General features: G+C 42.9%; 1 protein-coding gene across 5 annotated transcripts; it reads left to right on the top strand.

Annotated features, from left to right (window-relative positions):
• Positions 1–1,168: 1,168 nt before the first annotated feature.
• Positions 1,169–20,516, top strand: ZNF284 (zinc finger protein 284). 5 transcript variants are annotated; one of them, XM_063658084.1, is made up of 7 exons: positions 1,169–3,389; positions 5,602–5,695; positions 7,392–7,474; positions 11,762–11,888; positions 12,420–12,512; positions 16,053–16,142; positions 16,833–20,516. In XM_063658084.1, exons 3-7 carry the CDS (start codon positions 7,460–7,462, stop codon positions 17,597–17,599), a joined length of 1,092 nt encoding a protein of 363 aa, XP_063514154.1. In that variant the 5' UTR covers positions 1,169–3,389; positions 5,602–5,695; positions 7,392–7,459; the 3' UTR covers positions 17,600–20,516. The 5 variants fall into 5 exon arrangements, with proteins under 5 accessions (XP_063514154.1, XP_063514152.1, XP_063514153.1 ...); XM_063658082.1 differs by having other exon boundaries at positions 16,053–20,516; XM_063658083.1 differs by lacking the exon at positions 5,602–5,695 and having other exon boundaries at positions 1,169–3,423; positions 16,053–20,516.
• Positions 20,517–21,208: the final 692 nt, after the last annotated feature.

A 21,208-nucleotide genomic window follows, 5' to 3' on the forward strand; every position in this document is an offset into this window, starting at 1 on the left:
GTGGCCTCCTGGGCTCAAACCATCCTTCCACCTCAGCCTCTTGAGCAGCTGAGACTACAGGCGTGCACCACTGCCTCTGGTTAAGTTTTGTATTTTTTTGTAGAGATGAGGTTCCTCCATGTTGCCTAGGCTGGTCTCGAACTCCTGCACTCAAGTAATCTGCCCACCTCAGCCTCCCAAAGTGCTGGGACTACAGGCATGAGCCATTGCACCCAGCCTAAAAAAAAATCCTGATTTTTATGGGTACACATATGGAGTATATATTTTGATACAGGCATACAATGCATAATAATCACATCAGGGTAAATGGGGTATCTGTTACCACAAGCATTTATCAGTTTTTTGTGTGTGTTAGAAACAATCCATACTCATTTAGTTATTTCAAATGTACAATAAATTATTGTTGACTGTAACTCTGTTGTGCTATCAAATACTAGATCTTATTCATTCTATCTAAGTATATTTTTGTACCCACTAACCATCCCCACTTCCCTCACCACCAACCCTACCTTTCCCTCCCTCTGGTAACCAACATTCTGCTCTCTATCTCCATGCATTCAATTGTTTTAATTTTTAGCTCCTACAAATAAGTGAGAACATGTGAAGTTTGTCTTTCTGTGCCTGACTTATTTCACTGAACGTAATGTCCTCCAGTTCCATCATATTTTTGCAAATAACAAAATCTCATTCTTTTTGTGGCTGAATAGTACTCCATTGTGTATATGTCCATTTCCTGTATCCATTCATCTGTTGATGGACACTTAGGTTGCTTCCAAATTTTGGTTATTGTGAATAGTGCTGCAATAAACATTGCAGGGGAGGGTGCAGATATCACTTTGATGTGGTTTTAATTTTTTGAGGAACCTCCACACTGTTCTCCGCAGTGGTTGTACTAATTTACATTCCCACCAACAATGTGCGAGGATTCCCTCCCTCACTCCTTCCACATCCTCACCAACATTTGATATTGCCTGTCTTTTGAATAAAAGCTATTTTAACTGGAGTGAGTGAGATATCTCATGGTAGTTTTGATTTGCATTTATCTGATGATCTATGATGTAGAGCACCTTTTCATATACCTGTTTGCCATTTGTATGCCCTCTTTCGAGAAATGTCTATTCAGATATTTTGCTCATTTTTAAATTGAATTATTAATTTTTTTCCTATTGGGTTTGAGCTCCTTATATTCTGGTTATTAATCCCTTGTCAGATGGATAATTTGCAAATATTTTCTCCTATTGTGTGGGTTGGCTCTTCACATTGTTGATTGCTTCCTTTGCTGTGCAGAAGCTTTTTAACTTGACGTGATCCCATTTGTCCATTTTTGCTTTGGTTGTCTATGCTTTTGGGGTATTACTCAAGAAATCTTTGCCCAGACCAATGTCCTGGAGTATTTCCCCATTGTTTTCTTGTAGTAGTTTCATAGTTCGAGGTTTTAGATTTAAGTCTTTAATCCATTTCGATTTTATTTTTGTATATGGTGAACAATAGGGGTGAAGTTTCATTCTTCTATATGTGGATATCATGTTTTTCTAGCACCATTTATTGAAGAGACTGTCCTTTTCGCAATGCATATACTTAGCACCTTTGTTGAAAATGAGTTCACTGTAGGTGTAGAAATTTATTTCTGGATTTTCTACTTTACGCGGTGCTAAAAAGAATGTACTGTACATGAAGTGATTTCTAGGATATGTTGTTACATGACCATAGCAGAGTTAGAAATGTGCTTTAAGTAATAATGGAAAATAAGAAATCTACACATATTGATATGGTTTGGCTGTGTCTCCACCCAAATCTCATCTTGAATTATAGTTCCCATAATTCCCACATATCATGAAAGGGACCTAGTAGGAGGTAATGGAATCATGGGGTGGGTCTTTGCCATGCTGTTCTCGTGATAGCAAGGACAGATAGAGGAGTGGCTTTGAATAGAATGGGAGGCAGGTTTGCCGTAAGTGATTTCCAGCTTGAGGTTTCCTTAGTGATTTTGGGGGCCCAAGATATTTTCCTTTCACAATACTAAGCAGTTTAATTTCTCTGAAATGTGGCATTTCCACGTCTAAAGAATGTTAATATGAAAACTTTAAAAGTGGGAAGATAGCTTTTCCAGGAGGGCAACTGGCCCTCCATATTGGCCCTTGACAGGGCAGCAGCATTGCCATCTTGGACAAGCACTGCCATTTTAAAGTTCGTGTTGATCAAAAACTGCCTAAATCCAAAGGGCATCAGCCTAATGGCTAAGGTCAGCATGACCATAAACCACAAATGACATCTCCAACCAGAAACATTCCAACCATAAGATAAACCCCTCCCTGACCAGAGACATGCCAGCCCCGAGATAACCTCCCCTCCGTTGGAGAGATGTCAGTCCCAAGATAACCTCCCCTCCAACCAGAGATATTCCAACCCCACAACAGACTTCTCCCCAACACAGAAACATTCTAAGCCTGTGATAAGCTCTCTCACCCTTTTAAAACCAATACATACTCTTAGTCTGTAAGAGAGAGCGCTCCTGACCGCAATCGGCCAGAAGCCCCTCTCAGATTTATTCTCCAAAACGAACCTGTCTTTGACTGTTGAGCCGCTTTTCGTGTTTTGTTTTTTTTCTCTTTAACTCTTACAGCCCTCTTAAACACTTAAACTGTGGTTGTTTTTCTTGCCAAACCAGTGGTACAACAGTGTCTGGAACAGGGGCTGGTGCACCACTCAATGCCTCTCCCAAACCATTTTTCCTGGCCCCTTATTTAAGCTCTTGGATTTAGCCTCATACTGTTAGCGTCTCGTATATTAGCCTTTCAGCCATCTCTTGACCGCTCCACAGTCACTCCCCGCTAACTCCTTGAAGATTGTATCTCCTTGCTTTGTTCTCTTTCAGTAACACTCCTGTCATCATGGGAGGCGTGTAGACTTCAGGAATTCCTGTCTTTTCAGTATTTTCTCTCGAGGACGCAGGGAGAGGGAAGGACCACTCTCAGGGCCACAGTCCATATTGCTCACCAGGCGCTCGGGTCTGTGGGATTCATTCCTCGTGGGCACTGCGGGAAGTGTAGTCAAAGAGCACCGCGGAGTCCCACGCTTCCCGCTGGAGGGTGATACTACAGAACGTCTCCTTTGGCAGTCAAGGAAGTGTAGCACAGGAGATCTGTTGAATGACGAGCAAGTAGGCGCAGGACGGCGTATCCGGGGAATTCTGGGAAATGTAGTTCACACGCTGCGCCCGGTAGGGGCACTTCCGCTCCCGGGGGGTGAGGTTGCTGCAGTGCATTCGGTGGTAGTTCGGTGTCAGTCCTGTGTCTTGTCGATCCTTCTAAACGTGTCCCCTTACGATGCTGGCTCGCAACCACCTGGAAGTTGACTAAGGGGAGAAGGAATCTCGTTGGAAAACGGAGGTTTGGAGGGACAACGGCCGCTCTTTTCGTTCTTGTCAGCGGAGCCTTCTTGGTCTCGGGGCTGTCCTCGCGTCCCCGGGGATGAGGCTGGGGGTTGGGACTTGGTCGGGACGCGTCTCGCCTGGTTTGAGGGTTTTTAGGGGCTCTCAGCTCGCTCCGTCCGCCTCCCTCCATCCCACCTGTGAGGCTACTTTCTCACAGTTTAGGGTTGGGATGTTATTAATCTCCCTGTACCTCCCACTGGTGTTCTTTAAAATGGGGACTTCAGGACCATCCTAATGAAATCGTTTTGGGAACTGGAAGAGGTAACAGAAATGAAAGCCTTAAAGCAGTCCCTCCCTTAGTGACTGGTGGTCTCTTCTTAGTGTTAATTTCCCACGAAGCCTGTCAGGTCCCCGGATGGGGTCAGAGCTCCAGCTACAGGGACCCCCGCCCGTGTCTCTGATTCCTGCAGGACGCTGGGTGATCCCGGACGCTTCTGACCTCTTTTTAGGAAGGCGAGGGTTGTGTCCACTTCCACGAAGGGAGAGGAACATTTAACTTTCATGCGGGATGGCAACGCGGTCAGGGTGTTTCACAGCTTTCTCCTTCCCCAGCCTGATTCTCAAAAAGAGCCGCAGGGAGGGACTTCTTGGCTACTGAGGGCAAAGCTCTGAGAGTGGTCCTTGGCTTTTTTTCTTTTACAGAGATGCTCACCCCAACCGAGAGTGTAGGATGTGGCCTCAGGCATGGGTGTTGATAATAATTAAGCCTCAATTGGTAACTTTATCCCAAGGGCTTTATACAAATAATCACATTTTCGCCACACCGTGGCTCTGTGGAGAGGTACTACTTTTTGCCGTTTTAAAGATGAGTGAGATACAAAGGAGCAGGAGTTATCTGAGAATAGTCACCTAAGTAGTAAGAGGTGGAGCTGCGGTTGAAACCTGGGCATCACAGGTCAGAGCCTTAGTTGATAAACTTTTGGATATATTCTCATTGAGGCAGAGGAACTAGCTGGAATCTGGTGGGGAAAGCAAGCTAGGACTTGATTGAAGGGACCTTGAGAGCAAGGCTCGTGGGCTTGGACTGTTCTGGGAGTTTGTCAACTATTTCATTCATTAAAACTATTTCATTTATTACAAATATTTCACTTGTTATGCAACGGTATCATTGTGGAGCGTTCAGAAATTGGAGAAATACGAGTAGTACAAGTTTATAATTACCCATGAATCCAGCATGTAAAGATAGTAACTGTTAAACTTCGAGTGCATTTTTTTTTTTTTTTGAGACAGAGTCTTGCTGTGTTGCCCAGGCTGGAGTGCAGTGGCACGATCTCGGCTCACTGCTAGCTCCGCCTCCCGGGTTCACGCCATTCTCCTGCCTCAGCCTCCTGAGTAGCTGGGACTACAGGCGCCCACCACCACGCCCGGCTAATTTTTTTGTAGTTTTAGTAGAGATGGGGTTTCACCGTGTTAGCCAGGATGGTCTTGATCTCCTGACTCCTGATCCACCAGCCTCGGCCTCCCAAAGTGCTGGGATTACAGGCGTGAGCCACCGCACCCGGTGCATTTCTTTTTGATCTTTCTTTGGTATATTTGCATATTTATTTATAAACATTTAAACAAAATTTTATAATTAAAAAAGTGTGTTTTCTCTTATGTGTTTAACTATGGAAATTTGGAAAAACTGCCAAGAGGGAAATAACTAGTGAACTTATATGTTATATCATGCTCATCCTAATTTATCTCATTGTTATCTCATTTTTTTTGGTAAATGTTTCCTGATATTGGCCGGGCGCAGTGGCTCACGCCTGTAATCCCAGCACTTTGGGAGGCCGAGGTGGGCGGATCACCTGAGGTTGGGTGACCATCATGGAGAAACCCCATCTTTACTAAAAATACAAAATTAGCCAGGCATGGTGGCGCATGCCTGTAATCCCAGCTACTCGGGAGGCTGAGGCAGGAGAATCGCTTGAACCCGGGAGGCGGAGGTTGCGGTGAGCCAAGATTGCACTATTATACTCCAGCCTGGGCAACAAGAGCGAAACTGCATCCTCTGCCTCCCGGTCTCAAAAAAAAAAAAAAAAAAGTTTTTAACATTTTATTTTCATATTATTTGAAACCTATAGAAAAATTGCAAAAATGGTGTTAGAAATTCTCATATACTCTTTACCCAAATTTGCCAAATGTTTACATTTTTCCTGTTTGCTTTGTTGTTGCTGATCACCCAGATACCACCAGGAACATACCTGTAGCCAGAGACAGTTGCTTGTAGCTTTCTGCAGCAAAGAAGCCTACATTTCAAGATAATTGTGGGGTGTCTTGGTAAGAGGTGTTTAGGAAGGGCTGGTTATAGGGTTTCACATAACATGCTAGATACTATTAGATATTATACTGGCTAGGCATGGTGGCTCATGTCTGTAATTGTAGCACTTTGGGAGGCCGAGGCAGGTGGATCACTTGAGGCCAGGAGTTCAAGACCAGCCTGGCCAACATGGAGAAACCCCATCTCTACTAAAAATACAAAAATTAGCTGATTTGTCCACTGTGAAATTACTTTTTTAAAATTTGAGGGGGCGTGCACCTGTAATCCCAGCTATTAGGGAGGCTGACGTATAAGAATCATTTGAACCTGAGAGGCAGAGGCTGCAGTGAGCTGAGATGGCGCCCCTGCGCTCTGATCTGGATGACAGAGTGAGACTCTGTCTCAAAAAAATAATTAAATATTATATTAAATAATATTGTTATCTATTACATATCACATCTGTTGAAAAGCTACTAATAGTAGTTGTAGTGTTATTTATTAGATAGTGTTGGATACCATATTACATAACATTGTTATCTAATCTGCAGCTTCCATATTTAAATTTATTCAGTTTCTTATTTTGGTCCTTATAACTATCCCTTGCCCCACTTTTTACCTGTAACCCCATTCAAAGTCCAATTTTATGCGTTGTCTTTATTGTCACATTTCTATACTTTTGTTTAATCTAGAAGGATTCCACAGCCTTTGTCTTTTATATGCATGGTTTTTTGAAGAGTATAGGCAAGTTGTTTTGCAGAAAGACATTCATTTGGGGTTTGTCTGGTAAATTTCATGTTTAGGTTTAGATTATGCATGATTGGCAGGGATACCATAGTAGTGGTGAAGTGTCCTTTTCATTGCAACATAAGTCTCCAAATAATGTTGGTTTGTCCCTTCACTGGTGATCTCAACTTTGTTCACTTGGCCAAGATGAAGTCTTTCAGATTTGTCCACTGTGAAGTTACTTTTTTTAAATTTTGAAAATAATAAAGTTCCTTATGGGGAGATACATGCTTAGTGGACATTCTACTGTAAAGAAGAGTTTCCATTTCTCCCCCATTTATTCATTCCTTCATTCAACTATAAACTATTGATATGGACTCAGAATTCAGTCTTACTGATTTCAATGACATGTAGATTAACAATTATTTTTTCCAATTCTATCAAGATGTATTTGACATATAGCTTTCACCCATTTCAGGCATGGAACTCAATGATTTTTAGGAATTTTGTGAAGTGGAATAACCATGATCATGATTCAGTTTAGATCATTTTCATCTCCCAGTTGGACTCACTGTGCCCATTTATAGTTAAGCCTCATTCTCACCTCAAATGTGAAGCAACCACTAATCTACTTTCTCTAGTATACATTTGCCTATTCTGAACATTTCCTATAAATGCGATCATACAGTCTATGGGTTTTTGTGACTGGTTTCTTTCATTTAACATAATGTTTCCAGGGTTCATGCATGTTGTAGCATGAGTCAATATTTCATTTCTTTACATTTCCAAGGAAGATTTCATTGTATGGATAGGTGACAATTTGTCCATTTACCCATAGGAAGGCATTTTGGTTGTGTGCAATTTTGGGTTATTATGAATAATGCTGCTGTGAACATTCAAGTGCTAATTCACAACACATGTTCGTATTGTTGGGTGGCATCCCTGACCACCCCTTCATGTCTCTTTTTATTTGCCTTCCATGGCACGTTCCAGGCACAATTCTGTCTTCCCTTGAACTGCATAACTGAGAACTCTGCAAATTCCCCAAAGGAGGAGGAAAAATGACCATGTTCAAAGTGAGTAAGTCTGGTCTGTTTTGCTGTTCAAATTCTGTTTTCCTACTTAAGATTGTCACGTGTTTTTCTCAGTCTTGGGAAGACTCAAGGAGAACAACAGTTATTTGTGCACCTGTTGTGTGCCAGGTGCTTCCTTGTTTCTTTTGTGTTGAATTTGCGTTTGGATTTGATTTTGTTTACTTTTACCATTATTTATGTTACGAGTAGAAATTTAGTGAGAAGGAACAATTCTCCCATTTCACTACATCTTTTCTCACTAATTAGGCATTTTTATTTTCTCATGCTAGTCCTCATGTATATTTATAACTGTATTTGTATTGATACTTATCTAAATTGTGTTCTTTTTGTTTAATATTATGTAATGTTCATTATTTATGGTTGCATCATGTTGCCATTGAATTGATGCTCCTTTTTTTTTTTTTTCCTCGAGACAGAGTCTTGCTTTGTCGCCCATACTGGAGTATGGTGGCGCAATCTTGGCTCACTGCAACCTCCGCCTCCTGGGTTCAAGCGATTCTCCTGCCTCAGCCTCTCGAGTAGCTAGGATTACAGGCGCACACCATCGCACTTGGCTAATATTTGTATTTTTAGTAAAGACGGGGTTTCATCATGTTGGCCAGGCTGGTCTCGAACTCCCGGCCTCAAGTGATCTGCCCACCTTGGCCTCCCAAAGTGCTGGGATTACAGGTGTGCGCCACCACACCTGCCGATGTTTCTTTTTAACTACTTTATACTCACAGGCACTAGGAGCTCAGTTTTGAAAGAGTACTTTTGACATGTGCCACGTTGGTTGTTTTGTAGATAAAATATCCACATGTGGCACGGCACAGCAGGCTGTAACTGTGGCTTCACACAAGGATTTCTGGAGATTTTCACATAGGAAGAGCTAGCTTTTGTTTTCCCCATGCTTAAGTCATGCATTGTGTGTATTTTATTTACTAGTCTTTTCTTATTCCTTTATGTATTAAGGAGTTTGACCAAAATGCAGCATCCTGGGCTGCACATATATAGGTTTCAGTGAATCTTGCCAGTTGCTCCAGCAACATTTAGCAATTCAGTCTCAACTTTGTTTGATAATGCCCAGGGTTCTCATACTTGAACCCTGAATGTAATCAGTTTTTTTTTTTTTTTTTTTTTTTTTTTTTAGTTTTTTAGTTTTGGTAGCTTTAGTTTCAAATGTCCATGATATCAGAAGATTCTCTAGTCACTGTGTTCTATTCCTTTGTTTGTTCCTCAGAACAGCTGAATGATGCAATTCTCAGCATCATCTTCCTCTTAAATATGTGAAATATGAGAAACCTGCTGAGGTTCAGAGAGGAAACCCAGGGTCGGCATGTTAGCTATTTTGCTAAATTGAAAAAGAGAGAGAAGAAGAAAGAGGATTCTCCATTGAAGGACCTGTGCCTTCTGGTATGGGTGTTTGGAGTGCCCTCTTGAGTGATGACAACCACTGGTGACATAGCTCCTCCCTGACCCCTCCTCAGGGGACCTCTTCTCTTCCTGTTGTGCCACCTCCTCAGGTGCACCTAGTACACCAGGCACCAAAGGACAGTGATTGCTATACTCATTATAGAAAATCTTTAAATTCCTAATGGCAAAGATGGCTTGTAGAGTGTTACCAGGAAATATAACAGCCTAAGGTGAAAATATTTACCACTTTGATACCTGAAAAAGACACAATCCAAAATAAGAATCTTATGTACAGAATGGAGAAAAAAATTCAAAGGAATATGAATAAAGGACATTAGTACATTAATTGGTAAATTTTAGAGAAGAAATAGAAGTGGCCAATACATATTTGAAAAGGTGAGAGTATTATTTATAATCAAATACAGGGGATTAATAAGGTGAATTCTCTCTAATGAGATTATCAAAATCACAGGAAATTTGATAATCTGCATTTGGCTATTTTAAGAAAAACCAGGGTAATGTATCCCCTTGAAAGATTTTGGAGTTTGATAAAAAATTGAGATCTGACATATATGATCACAATTTTAAACATTCTTATTTTTTGACACTTTCATTTTCATTTGAAATTATTTTATTTTCGTTTATTCTTATTCTTTAGAGACAGAGTTTTGCTCTGTTGCCCAGGATAGAGTACAGTGATGTAAGTGTAGCCCACTGCAGCCTTGAACCCCTGGGGTCCAGATCTTCCTGTCCCAGCCTCCCAAGCAGCTAGGACTACAGGCGCATACCACGATGCCCGGCTAGTTTAAAAATTTATAAAGATGGTGTCTTGGTGTGTTGCCTAGGCTGGTCTTGAACTCTTGAATTCAAGCAATCCCCCCACCTTAGCCTCTTAAAGCACTGGGATTACAGGTGTGAATCACTGCACCTGGTTTGAAATTATTTTATTTAATTAAATTAATTACTTTATTATTTTATTTCTTTTTTGAAACAGAGTCTTGCTCTGTTGCCCAAGCTGGAGTGCAGTGGTGCAATCTTGGCTCACTGCAACCTCCGCCTCCTGGGTTCAAATGATTCTTCTGTCTCAGCCTCCCAAGTGTCTGGGATTATAGTCACGTGCCACCATGCCCGGCTAATTTTTGTATATTTTGTAGAGACAGAGTTTTGCTATGTTGCCAAGGCTGGTCTCGAACTCCAGAGCTCAAATGATTTGCTTGTCTCAGCCTCCGAAAGTGCTGGGATTACAGGCGTGAGCTACCACACCTGGCCAAAATTATTTTCAATAATCAGACGGGAGAGTAAGGTCCACATAACACGATTTTCTTTGCGGGATTGGTAATAATGAAAACTACATAAAATTAAATATTCATTATTTAGAGTAAAGATAGATCATCAGTTCCCTGTAATACTATGCCGACATGAAATGAAATAGATAACTATAATGAAAGTTATAAGAAAAAATCCAAAGAAATACGAATAAAGGACATTACCAGCCGGGTGCGGTGGCTCACGCCTATATTCCCTGCACTTTGGGGGACCAAGACGGGCAGATCACCTGAGATCAGGAGTTTGAGACCAGCCTGACCAACATGGAGAAACCCTGTCTCTACTAAAAATACAAAACTATCTGGGCATAGTGGCGCATGCCTGTAATCCCAGCCACTCAGGAGGCTGAGGCAGGAGAATTGCTTGAACTGGGGAGGCAGAGGTTGCCATGAGCTGAGTTTGCACCATTGCACTCCAGCTTGGGCAACAAGAGCGAAACTCCGTCTCAGAAAAAAAGAAAAAAAGGTAATAAAATTAATGTTAATTAAATACCTAGTCTGTGCTAGAGACTTTCCCCATTTATATTCTCTTGTTTATTCCTGGAGAAAACTGATGTGACAGTCTTTATACAGAAAGGAAACGAATGCATGTAGGCAAACTTATCCAAGGTTATGTGGCTGGGAAGGCAAAGGCACAGAGCCTTGGGATTGAGCCTTGTGAATGATCACACACGCTCAGTGTGATCATAGGCACACTGGCTCCAGATCATGACATTCAATGCTGCAATTAATATATGTAGTTTGTGTCTTGAATACAGAGAAGCCACTCCATAGCTGTCCCACATAGGTCACCGTAAACTTGTTAGTTTGGCAGATATTAGAAAACGTCGGCCGGGTGCAGTGGCTCACGCCTGTAATCCTAGCACTTTGGGAGGCCGAGGCAGGCAGATCGCCTAAGGTCAGGAGTTCGTGACCAGCCTGGCCAACATGGTGAAACCCCGTCTCTACTAAAAATACAAAAATTAGCCAGGCATGGTGGTGGGTGCCTGTAATCCCAGCTATTCGGGAGGCTGAGGCAGGAGAATTGTTTGCACCCAGGAGGCAGAGGTTGCACTGAGCCGAGATAGCGCCACTGCACTCCAGCCTGGGTGACAGAGCAAGACTCTGTCTCAAAAAATAAAAATTAAAAAAAAAAAGAAAAATGACTATATCCAGGGTTCAAGTACGAGAGAGAACAATGGGCATTATCAAACAAGGTTGGGACTGAATTGCTAAATGTTGCTGGGGCAACTGGCATGATTCATTGAAACCTATATATGCATAGCCCAGGATGCTGCATTTAGAGTCCTAGAGGGTTACTTACAAGGAGACTCAATAAGTGCACAAAGTAAACCTATAGGACTTTTTAATCATTGCACTTCTGGTGGAGCTCCAGAAAATCAGTGTGTGTCATTGCCAGGCTACAGACAGAATGAATGGAAATCTGTAAGTTGACCTACATCTCTCAAGATCCACAGCAACTTCTCACTCATCCCCTTCACCTGCTCACTGCCACCCTTCTCCCAGGAATCACTGGTCATGAGATTGGGATTACATATGTTTGATGTTGTAGGAGGCAGTAACCTTCAAGGATGTGGCTGTGGTCTTCACCGAGGAGGAGCTGGGGCTGCTGGACCTTGCCCAGAGGAAGCTGTACCGAGATGTGATGCTGGAGAACTTCAGGAACCTGCTCTCAGTGGGTGAGCATGGGCACCCTCTGTAATGGAACATCAGGCCCTAGGAATGGCTTTGTATCCTAGGGTGTTTGTATTAGTTTGTTCTTACGCTGCTATGAAGAAATACCCAAGACTGGGTGATTTATAAAGAAAAGACGTTTCATTGACTCACAGTTCCGCATGGCTGGGAGGGCCTCAGGAAACTTACAGTCACGGTGGAAAGTCAAGGGGAAGAAAGGCACCTTTTTCACAGTGCAGCAGGAAGAAGTGCCAAGCAAAGGGGGAAAGGCCTCTTATAAAACCATCAGATCTCGTGAGAACTCATCCACTGTCACGAGAACAGCATGGAGGAAACTGCCCCCATGATTTAATTACCTCCCACCAGGTCCCTCTTATGACATGTGGGGATTATGGGAACTACAATTCAAGATGAGATTTGGGTGGGGACACCGCAAACCATATCAGCATTCAAGTTCGAGTGTGCAGTGAGAACCTAAATTTTTAGTAAATTTTACCTAAGATGTATTGGGATTAAGCATGTGACTTTGTTCACAGGGCATCAACCTTCCCACCGAGATACTTTTCACTTCCGAAGAGAAGAAAAGTTTTGGATGATGGAGACAGCAACCCAAAGAGAAGGGAATTCAGGTAAGAACCAAGCAACCATGCATCCTTGTACATGACCCTTCCATCTGTTTTACTTCTGTCCATTGCCCAACTCCATTGCCCTGGTGTAAATGGCCAAACCTGTTTCCTGGATTCTTACCTCCTTCCTACTGGTTGTCCTGCTCCCGCAATCCCTCTTCCCACCCTGCCATCTGTTTTTCTCATAGCAGCCAAAGTGATCCTTAGGAAATGTAAGTCAGATTGCCGTTCCTCAGCTTAAAAGCCTTTATGGCTTCTTATTTGTATTAATGTTACAACCGCTTTAAGTGCCTTTTAGAGACCCTTGATCTGCTCTTCATCCCCCGCTGCCTCTCTGACTACATCTCCATTTTCCAGCCATGTTGTACTCCCTGCTGTTTCTCCATCCTGCCAGGGACACTGTATTGCCTGTTGCTGGTACTCAGTGACCACACACTTAGCAGATTAAACAACAAACAATTATCTTTCTGTTCTTCAGACCTGAAGTCTGACACATCTCACTGGACAAAAATCAGGGTGTCCCTAGGGCTTTGTTCCTGTCTAGATGTTCTTGGGGAGAAGGCTTCACTTTAGTTTACCAATCCCTAGGCACTGTCCACACTCCTTGGCTATTGTTTCCCTTCCTCCATCTTCAAAAGCAGCTACATTGCATCTGTAACCATTCTTCCATAGTCATGCCGCCACCCTTCTTAAGCCTCTGTTTTCCACCTTTCGGGTCCCTTGCGATTGGATTGGTCACTCCTGCATAATCTAGAATGACCTTCCGACTCTCTCTTTAGCTGACTAGTGACCTTAATTGCATCTGTAGCCTTAATATCTCTTGCTGTATAACATAACAGGTTCATAGGTCCTGGGAATTGGATGTGGACATCTTTCAAGGACCATTGTTCTGTCTACTACAGAAGCTTCTGTCTTAGAGTTTATACATGCTCTTCTTTCTGATTGGAATACTCTTTCACCTCAGGACCTTCTGACCCTTCCTTTATTCTGGTCTCTGTTCAGTTTTAATATCATGAGAAAGGCCTTCTTTGACCACTCTATTTAAAATACCAGCCGGGCGTGGTGGCTCACGCCTGTAATCCCAGCACTTTGGGAGGCTGAGGCAGGCAGATAGCATGAGGCCAGGAGTTTGAGACCAGCCTGGTCAGCATGGCGAAACCCTGACTCTACTAAAAATACAAAAATTAGCTGGGTATGGTAGCACAGTCCTGTAATCCCAGCTACTCGGGTGGCTGAGGCACGAGAATCACTTGAACCCAGGAGGCAAAGGTTGTAGTAAGCTGAGATTGTGCCACTACACTCTAGCGTGGGTGACAGAGTGAGACTCTGTCTCAAAAAAAAATAAATTCTCTATATAAATAGAATGGAATACCATCCTATTTTTACCCTTCTGGTGTTGTCTTATACTGTGTCTTATATATTTCTATTTAGCTGTCATCTCTACCCACTGGAATAGAATGTCTTAAGAGGAGGACTTTTAGCTGTTCAATTTTTATTTTAAGATTCAGGAGGTACATGTGCAGGCTTGTTACCTGGGTATATTGTGTGATGCTGAGGTTTGCATTGCAAATGATTCTGTCACCCAGGTACTGAGCACAGTACCCAATAGTGGTGGCAGGATAACCCTCAGATTTCAAGGCTATGTGTACTGGTGTTAGAGGTAGTGATGATGGGGTGGGTGGGCCAGTCCTGAGGCCCCCACATGGTGTGTGCAGGTGAGTGTCAGCGGTGATGGTGGCAGCAGGCTTGTAGGACCTGTCCTCAGATCACTAGGAGGAGTACACAGATGCCAGTGGTGGTTATCAGGGCAGGGAAATCCTTAGGTCTCCAGACAGCATGCTTGGGCACCTGCGGTAGGGTTCTGGGTCTGTTGTAAAGCTCCCTGCATGGTACATGCTCATGCCTGGGGCAACCAACATGGCAGGGTGATCTCAACAGCCCCAAGTGGTATGCTTAGGTAGTGGAGGAATGACGCCAGGCCAGGTGAGCCTGTCCTCTGGCCTTTCAGTGGTGCAGGCAGATATAGGCTGTGGTGGAAGAGGCGGCATGATCCCTAGGTCCCCAGATGGCATGCTCCAGCACTGGCAGCACACAAGCTGGGTCTTTGTCAGGTCTCCTGTTTGTGCACACATGTGCCTGAGGCAAGACAGGGTAGAGCAGTCCCCAGGTCCCTCTGTGTCATGCTCTGGCACTGAGATGGGCAGTACCAAGTGAAGTAGGCTTGTCCTGTGCACAGGCACAGGTTGTGGTGGGCAGTGCAAGGGACTCCCCATGCCTTTAGGAGGTGTGCTTGGGTGGCAGTGGCAGAGTGTGCGGAGAACCTTTCCTCAGAATGAGAACATATGTAAGTGTACAGTGGCCCTGCTGCTGGGGGTGAGGTAGCATTGCCGTTAGAGGCAGCAGCCCCAGAGAGGCAGCTTTCAAGCTCTGGTGAGTGCACACACTTTGGGTCCCTTTGTACTGTACTGGGGGCAGCCTCCCTGGTGTGCTGCATGGCCCATTCCCCAGAGTATGGGACACTATGTGGCCTAGATTGCTGGGGACTCTGCCATACTGCTGGGTCTAACAGGCATTACTGTAACCCTCCGGGTGGATGTGGGGGCATGTCGATGGGGCTTCAGGGATTTGGAGATGCAAAGGCTGTTGGGCCCCAGGGCAAAATGCAGTCTGGTGGGGGTGCGGCTCTCAAAATAGCGCTGTGCCATAGCTGCTTGAGTCTTGGGAATTGTGTGGGTCCCATCATGAGCACCCTCTCTGAGTGCCATTGAATGGACTCCAGGTAGCCCCCTATGCTAGTCTCAGGGCTCGCAGGGGTCGAGGGCCTCTCTCATGGCTGATTGCTGGAGTCCACAGCAGAAATGTAAACCACTAGGGCTCTCTCACTTACCCTTTCCCAGCACTGGGAGCCTTTCCCGGCTTTCAGGTGATCACGGCCAGAAGGGCTACCTCCCTTCGCTCTCCTTTTGTGCTTCGGGTGTTTCCTGTCACTTCTCTGCTGAATTCCAGTGATCCCTCTTAGATGCTATTTGATGTATGATTATCTATTTGCTTTTTAAAATTTTTTATTAAGAAAATACTTCACAAATTTGCATATTGGCCTTGCGCAGGGGCTGATCATTCCAGTTTTACCATATGTGCTGCTGAAGTGAGCACTACTCATTATTTTGGCTCTTTGTGGAGGAGGCAAGCTCTGGGTGTCTTTAGTGAGCCATCTTGAAGTCTTCCTACCCTTAAAGTTCCTTCTGATTCATCATATATATAATTTAGTAGTTACATAATTTAGACTAACTAGGAAATTGGTAGAAATAGTAACACGTTAACTGTATTGATATTTTAAATTAAGTCTTTCGTTTCTACCACGTATGAGACATTATGTGGTTCAAAATTGGTTTCGTGACAACAAGAGACTGTGGTGCACTTGGAGAACACAAACTGTACCTTCCTTGTATTCAGTAAAGTTTCAGGCCACGTCCTAAGTGAAATCCTGAAAACACTGAACAAAGGCTTCACTTACCCACATCTCTTAATTCTGTGTCTTTATAGGAGGCAAGATCCAAACTGAGTTGGAGTCTGTTCCAGAAACAGGACCACATGAAGAGTGGTCTTGCCAGCAAATCTGGGAACAAACCGCAAGTGAGTTAACTAGACCTCAAGACTCCATCAGTAGCTCTCAGTTCTCCACACAAGGTGATGTCCCCTCCCAGGTTGACGCAGGACTATCTATAATTCACATAGGAGAGACACCTTCTGAGGATGGGAAGTGTAAAAAATTCTTCAGTGATGTCTCCATCCTTGATCTTCATCAACAATTACACTCAGGAAAGATATCCCATACATGTAATGAGTACAGGAAGAGATTCTGTTATAGCTCAGCTCTTTGTATTCATCAGAAAGTTCACATGGGAGAGAAACGCTATAAGTGTGATGTGTGTAGTAAGGAATTTAGTCAGAACTCACAACTGCAAACTCATCAGAGAATCCACACCGGAGAGAAACCATTCAAATGTGAGCAGTGTGGGAAAAGTTTCAGCCGTAGATCAGGAATGTATGTTCATTGCAAATTACACACAGGAGAAAAACCTCATATTTGTGAGGAATGTGGGAAGGCTTTCATTCACAATTCCCAGCTTCGGGAACATCAAAGAATCCATACTGGGGAGAAGCCATTCAAATGTTATATATGTAGTAAGAGCTTCCATAGTAGATCAAATCTTAATAGGCATTCCATGGTCCACATGCGAGAGAAATCATTTAGATGTGATACCTGTAGTAATAGCTTCGGTCAGAGATCAGCACTTAATAGTCATTGCATGGACCACACAGGAGAGAAACTATACAAATGTGAAGAATGTGGAAGGAGCTTCACTTGTAAGCAAGATCTTTGTAAGCATCAGATGGACCATACAGGAGACAAACCATATAATTGTAATGTATGTGGGAAGGGCTTCAGGTGGTCCTCATGTCTTTCACGACATCAGCGGGTCCACAATGGAGAAACAACATTCAAGTGCGACGGATGTGGGAAGAGATTTTACATGAATTCACAGGGCCATTCACATCAGAGAGCCTACAGAGAAGAAGAACTGTATAAATGTCAGAAGTGTGGGAAGGGCTACATTAGTAAGTTTAATCTTGACTTGCACCAGAGGGTCCACACAGGAGAGAGACCTTATAATTGTAAGGAATGTGGAAAGAGCTTCAGGTGGGCCTCAGGTATTTTGAGACATAAGAGACTCCATACTGGAGAAAAACCATTCAAATGTGAAGAGTGTGGGAAGAGGTTTACTGAGAATTCAAAACTTCGTTTCCATCAAAGAATTCACACTGGAGAAAAGCCTTACAAATGTGAGGAGTGTGGAAAGGGATTCAGATGGGCCTCAACTCATCTAACCCATCAAAGACTGCATAGCAGAGAAAAACTATTCCAATGTGAGGATTGTGGGAAGAGCAGTGAGCACAGTTCATGCCTTCGAGATCAACAAAGAGACCACAGTGGAGAAAAAACATCCAAATGTGACGACTGTGGGAAGCGCTACAAGAGGCGCTTGAATCTAGATATGATTTTATCATTATTTTTAAATGATATATAATTATTGTCCATATTTATGGGTTACAGCATATTTCAATACATGTATACAATGTATAATGATCAAATCAGTGTTATTAGCATATCCATCACCTCCTTTATCATTTATTTGTGTTGATCATTTATCATTTTTTTGTGTTTTGAACCTTCAAAAACTGCTGTTCTAGTTATTTGAAAATAAGTTATTATTAATTATAGTCACCTTTAGTGCTGTGGAACACTAGAACTTGTTCCTTTCATCTTACTGTACTTTCGTATCTGTTAACTAATCTTTCATCATCCACCCTCCCTCCTACTTTTCCCTTCTAGTAATTGCTATGCCACGCTGCTTCTGCTTTTTTTTTTTTTTTAGAACAGAGTCTTCCAGGCTTCAGTGTAGTGGCATGATCCTGGCTCACTGCAGCCTCCACCTCCTGGGTTCAAGCGATCCTCCTGCCTAAACCTTCTGAGTAGCAGGGGTTAGAGGCACGCGCTACCACGCCTGGCTAATTTTTGTACTTTTTTTTTTTTTTTTGAGACGGAGTATCGCTCTGTCACCCAGTCTGGAGTGCAATGGCCTGATCTCGGCTCACTGCAACCTCCACCTCCCGGGTTCAAACAATTCTCCCTGCCTCGGCCTCCCGAGTAGCTGGGACTACAGGCGCCCGCCACCACACCCGACTAATTGTTGTATTTTTAGTAGAGATGGGTTTTTGCCATATTGGCCAACCTGGACTTGAACTCCTGACTTCAGGTGATCCGCCCACCTCAGCCTCCCAAAGTGCTGGGATTACAGGCGTGAGTGACCATGCCTAAAAATTTTTGTATTTTTAGTAGAGATGGGGTTTCACCATATTGGCCAGGGTAGCCTTGAACTCCCAACCTCACATGGTCCACCTGCCTTGGCCTCCCAAAATGCTGAGATTACAGGCATGAGCCACCGTGCCCAGCCAATGCTATGCTGCTTCTATGATGTCAACTTTTTAGCTTCCACATATGTGTGAGAACATGTGGTATTTATCTTTCTGGGCCTGAATTTACATCATTCAACATCATGTTCTCCAAAGCTTATCTTTATCTTGCCATAAATGACAGAATTTTATTATTTTTTATGGTTAAATAGTGTACCTTTGTGTAGGTATGCCACATTTTCTTTACCTTTTTCTGTTGATGAACACTTAGATTGGTTCCATATGTTAGCTATTGCAAATAGTACTATAATAAATATAGGAGTGCAGATAGGAGTTCAACACACTGATTTCCTTTCCTTTGGATATACAGCTAGTAGTGGGATTGCTGGATCACTTGAATCTTGATATGCACAAGAAGATCTACACTGGAGAAGAACCATGGAAGTGTGGAGATTGTGGTACATGTTTCAGTCAGGGCTCACATCTTCAAATTCAGTGTCTGTTCTGTAGAGAAACCTTAATAATGTGATATATGTGACAGCAAAGAGTTATAAGGTATGAATATGTTAATTTTAGTAGATACTTCCGAAAAGTATTTCAAACTGGTTGTACCACTATAAACTCTGACCATTATTAGGCAAGAATTGGCTTTTGTTTTTCTTTTGAGACAGTCTTGCTCTGTCACCCGGACTGGCATGCAGTGGAATGATCATGGCTCCCTGCAGCCTTGACTTCCCAGGCTCAAGAAATCCTTCTGCCTCAGCCCCTCAAAAGCTGGCACTATAGGCATGCAGCAACACACCTGGCTAAATTTTTGTTGTAGAGATGGGGTCTCTCTATGTTGCCCAAATTGGTCTCAAACTCCTGGGCTCAAGCGATTCTCCCTCCTCAGCCTCCCAAAGTGCTGGCATTACAGGCCTGAGCTACTGCGCCCAGCATTTTGTTTTGTTTTTGAGATGGGGTCTCTCGGTGTTGCCCAGGCTGGATTGCTTATTCACAGATGCAGTTACAGTGCCCTATAGCCTCGAACTCCTGGGCCTAAGTGATCCTCTTGCTTCAACCCCCTGAGAAGCTGGGACTACAAGCATGGACCACCACCCCTGATTGATCTTCTTTAGTTTCTGTCAACAAAATAGTACACTGTTTCCACAAACTTGGGAAGGCTAGTATTTTTGGGGGGGGGGGGGAATCACTAAACAACAAAGAAAATCTGATGAATTGGACAGCATAAAAATATTGGCATAAAGATGAACATAACATAAGTAGGAATATTTAAAGCACATACTTTTATAGAGTGTCTCCCCTGTAATGTCTCTGGTTAAATGAAAGGGTTTCAAATGTGAAGACAACTCTAACCATACTCATTACCTGTAAAAGATGTAGCATTGTCATGGACTCCTTAATAAACGTGAAGACTTTAATCCATCTGAAGGTGCATCATACTTCTGAAGTTTCCAACACTGACAACGTGATGGGCTTACGGATGAAAACTCATGAATGGGAAAAACTCAGCTATCGTTAAAGCCCAATATATTTTATTAAAGATATGGGGGCTGTCTCCTAAATCTAGTTAGTGATGAATTTCAAGTCTACTGAAATTCAGTGAGCCGTCACTGAATCCTTGTCTACATTCATTACACATAGGTTTTCTGAGAAAATTGTCTGCTAGTTATGAGAGGTCCTCTCCAGTGCCAAAGTGAGTATAATAACCTTGCTTTTGGCCAGGCGTGGTGGCTCACGCCTGTAATCCCAGCGCTTTGGGAGGCCAAGGTTGGCAGATTGCCTGAGGTCAGGAGTTTGAGACTAGTCTGGCCAACATGGTGAAACCCTGTCTCTATTAAAAATACAAAAAAATTAGCTGGGTGTGGTGGTGGTGTGTGCCTGTAATCCCAGCTACTCAGGAGGCTGAGGCAAGGGAATTGCTTGAACCAGGGAGGTGGAGGTTGCAGTGAGCCGAGATCACGCCACTGCACTCCAGCCTGAGTGACAGAGTGAGACTCCATCTCAAAAAATAAAAATAAAAATAAACAAGCTTGCTTTCTTTTATGTGCTCCTTGATTTTGATGGTGATGTGATATCAAACTGAAGCTGAAAATATAATAATCACATTTATACAGGGCATTTTTCAAGGTAATTTATTGATTTTTACTTTAATAATTTAGTGCCTCACTTTTGTAAGTCTCTTGTAAGTGGCCAGGCATGGTGGCTCACACCTGTAATTCCAGCACTTTGGGAGGCTGAGGCAGAAGGATCACTTGAATCTAAGAGTTTGAGACCAGCTTTTTACAGAGTGTCTCCCCTATAATGTCTCTGGTTAAATGAAAGATTTTCAACTGTGAATACAACCCTAACCATACTCATATTCTAGTTCCTTTGCCTTTCCATATAAATTTTAGAATAATTTTATATCTACAAAATATCTTGCTGGAATTTTGATAGTAATTATTTTAACCCTGTGTATCAATTTGAGGAGAATGAACATTTTTGCTATATTGAGTCCCACGATCCTCAAACATGGAATGTCTCTCCATTCATTTAATGTTGTTGGATTTTCTTCATCAGTGTGTTGTAATTTTCATCTTACAACCCTTGTACATCTTTTGTCGAACTTCCATCTAGGTATGAACTTTGATTTCCATGTGTTCATTGCTAGTATAATATATATATATATTAATTTTGGTATCCTGATCATGTATCCTATGATCATGCTGAATTCACTTATT

Source organism: Pongo pygmaeus, chromosome 20, assembly GCF_028885625.2.
Source record: "Pongo pygmaeus isolate AG05252 chromosome 20, NHGRI_mPonPyg2-v2.0_pri, whole genome shotgun sequence".
NCBI classification, from domain to species: Eukaryota; Metazoa; Chordata; class Mammalia; order Primates; family Hominidae; genus Pongo; species Pongo pygmaeus.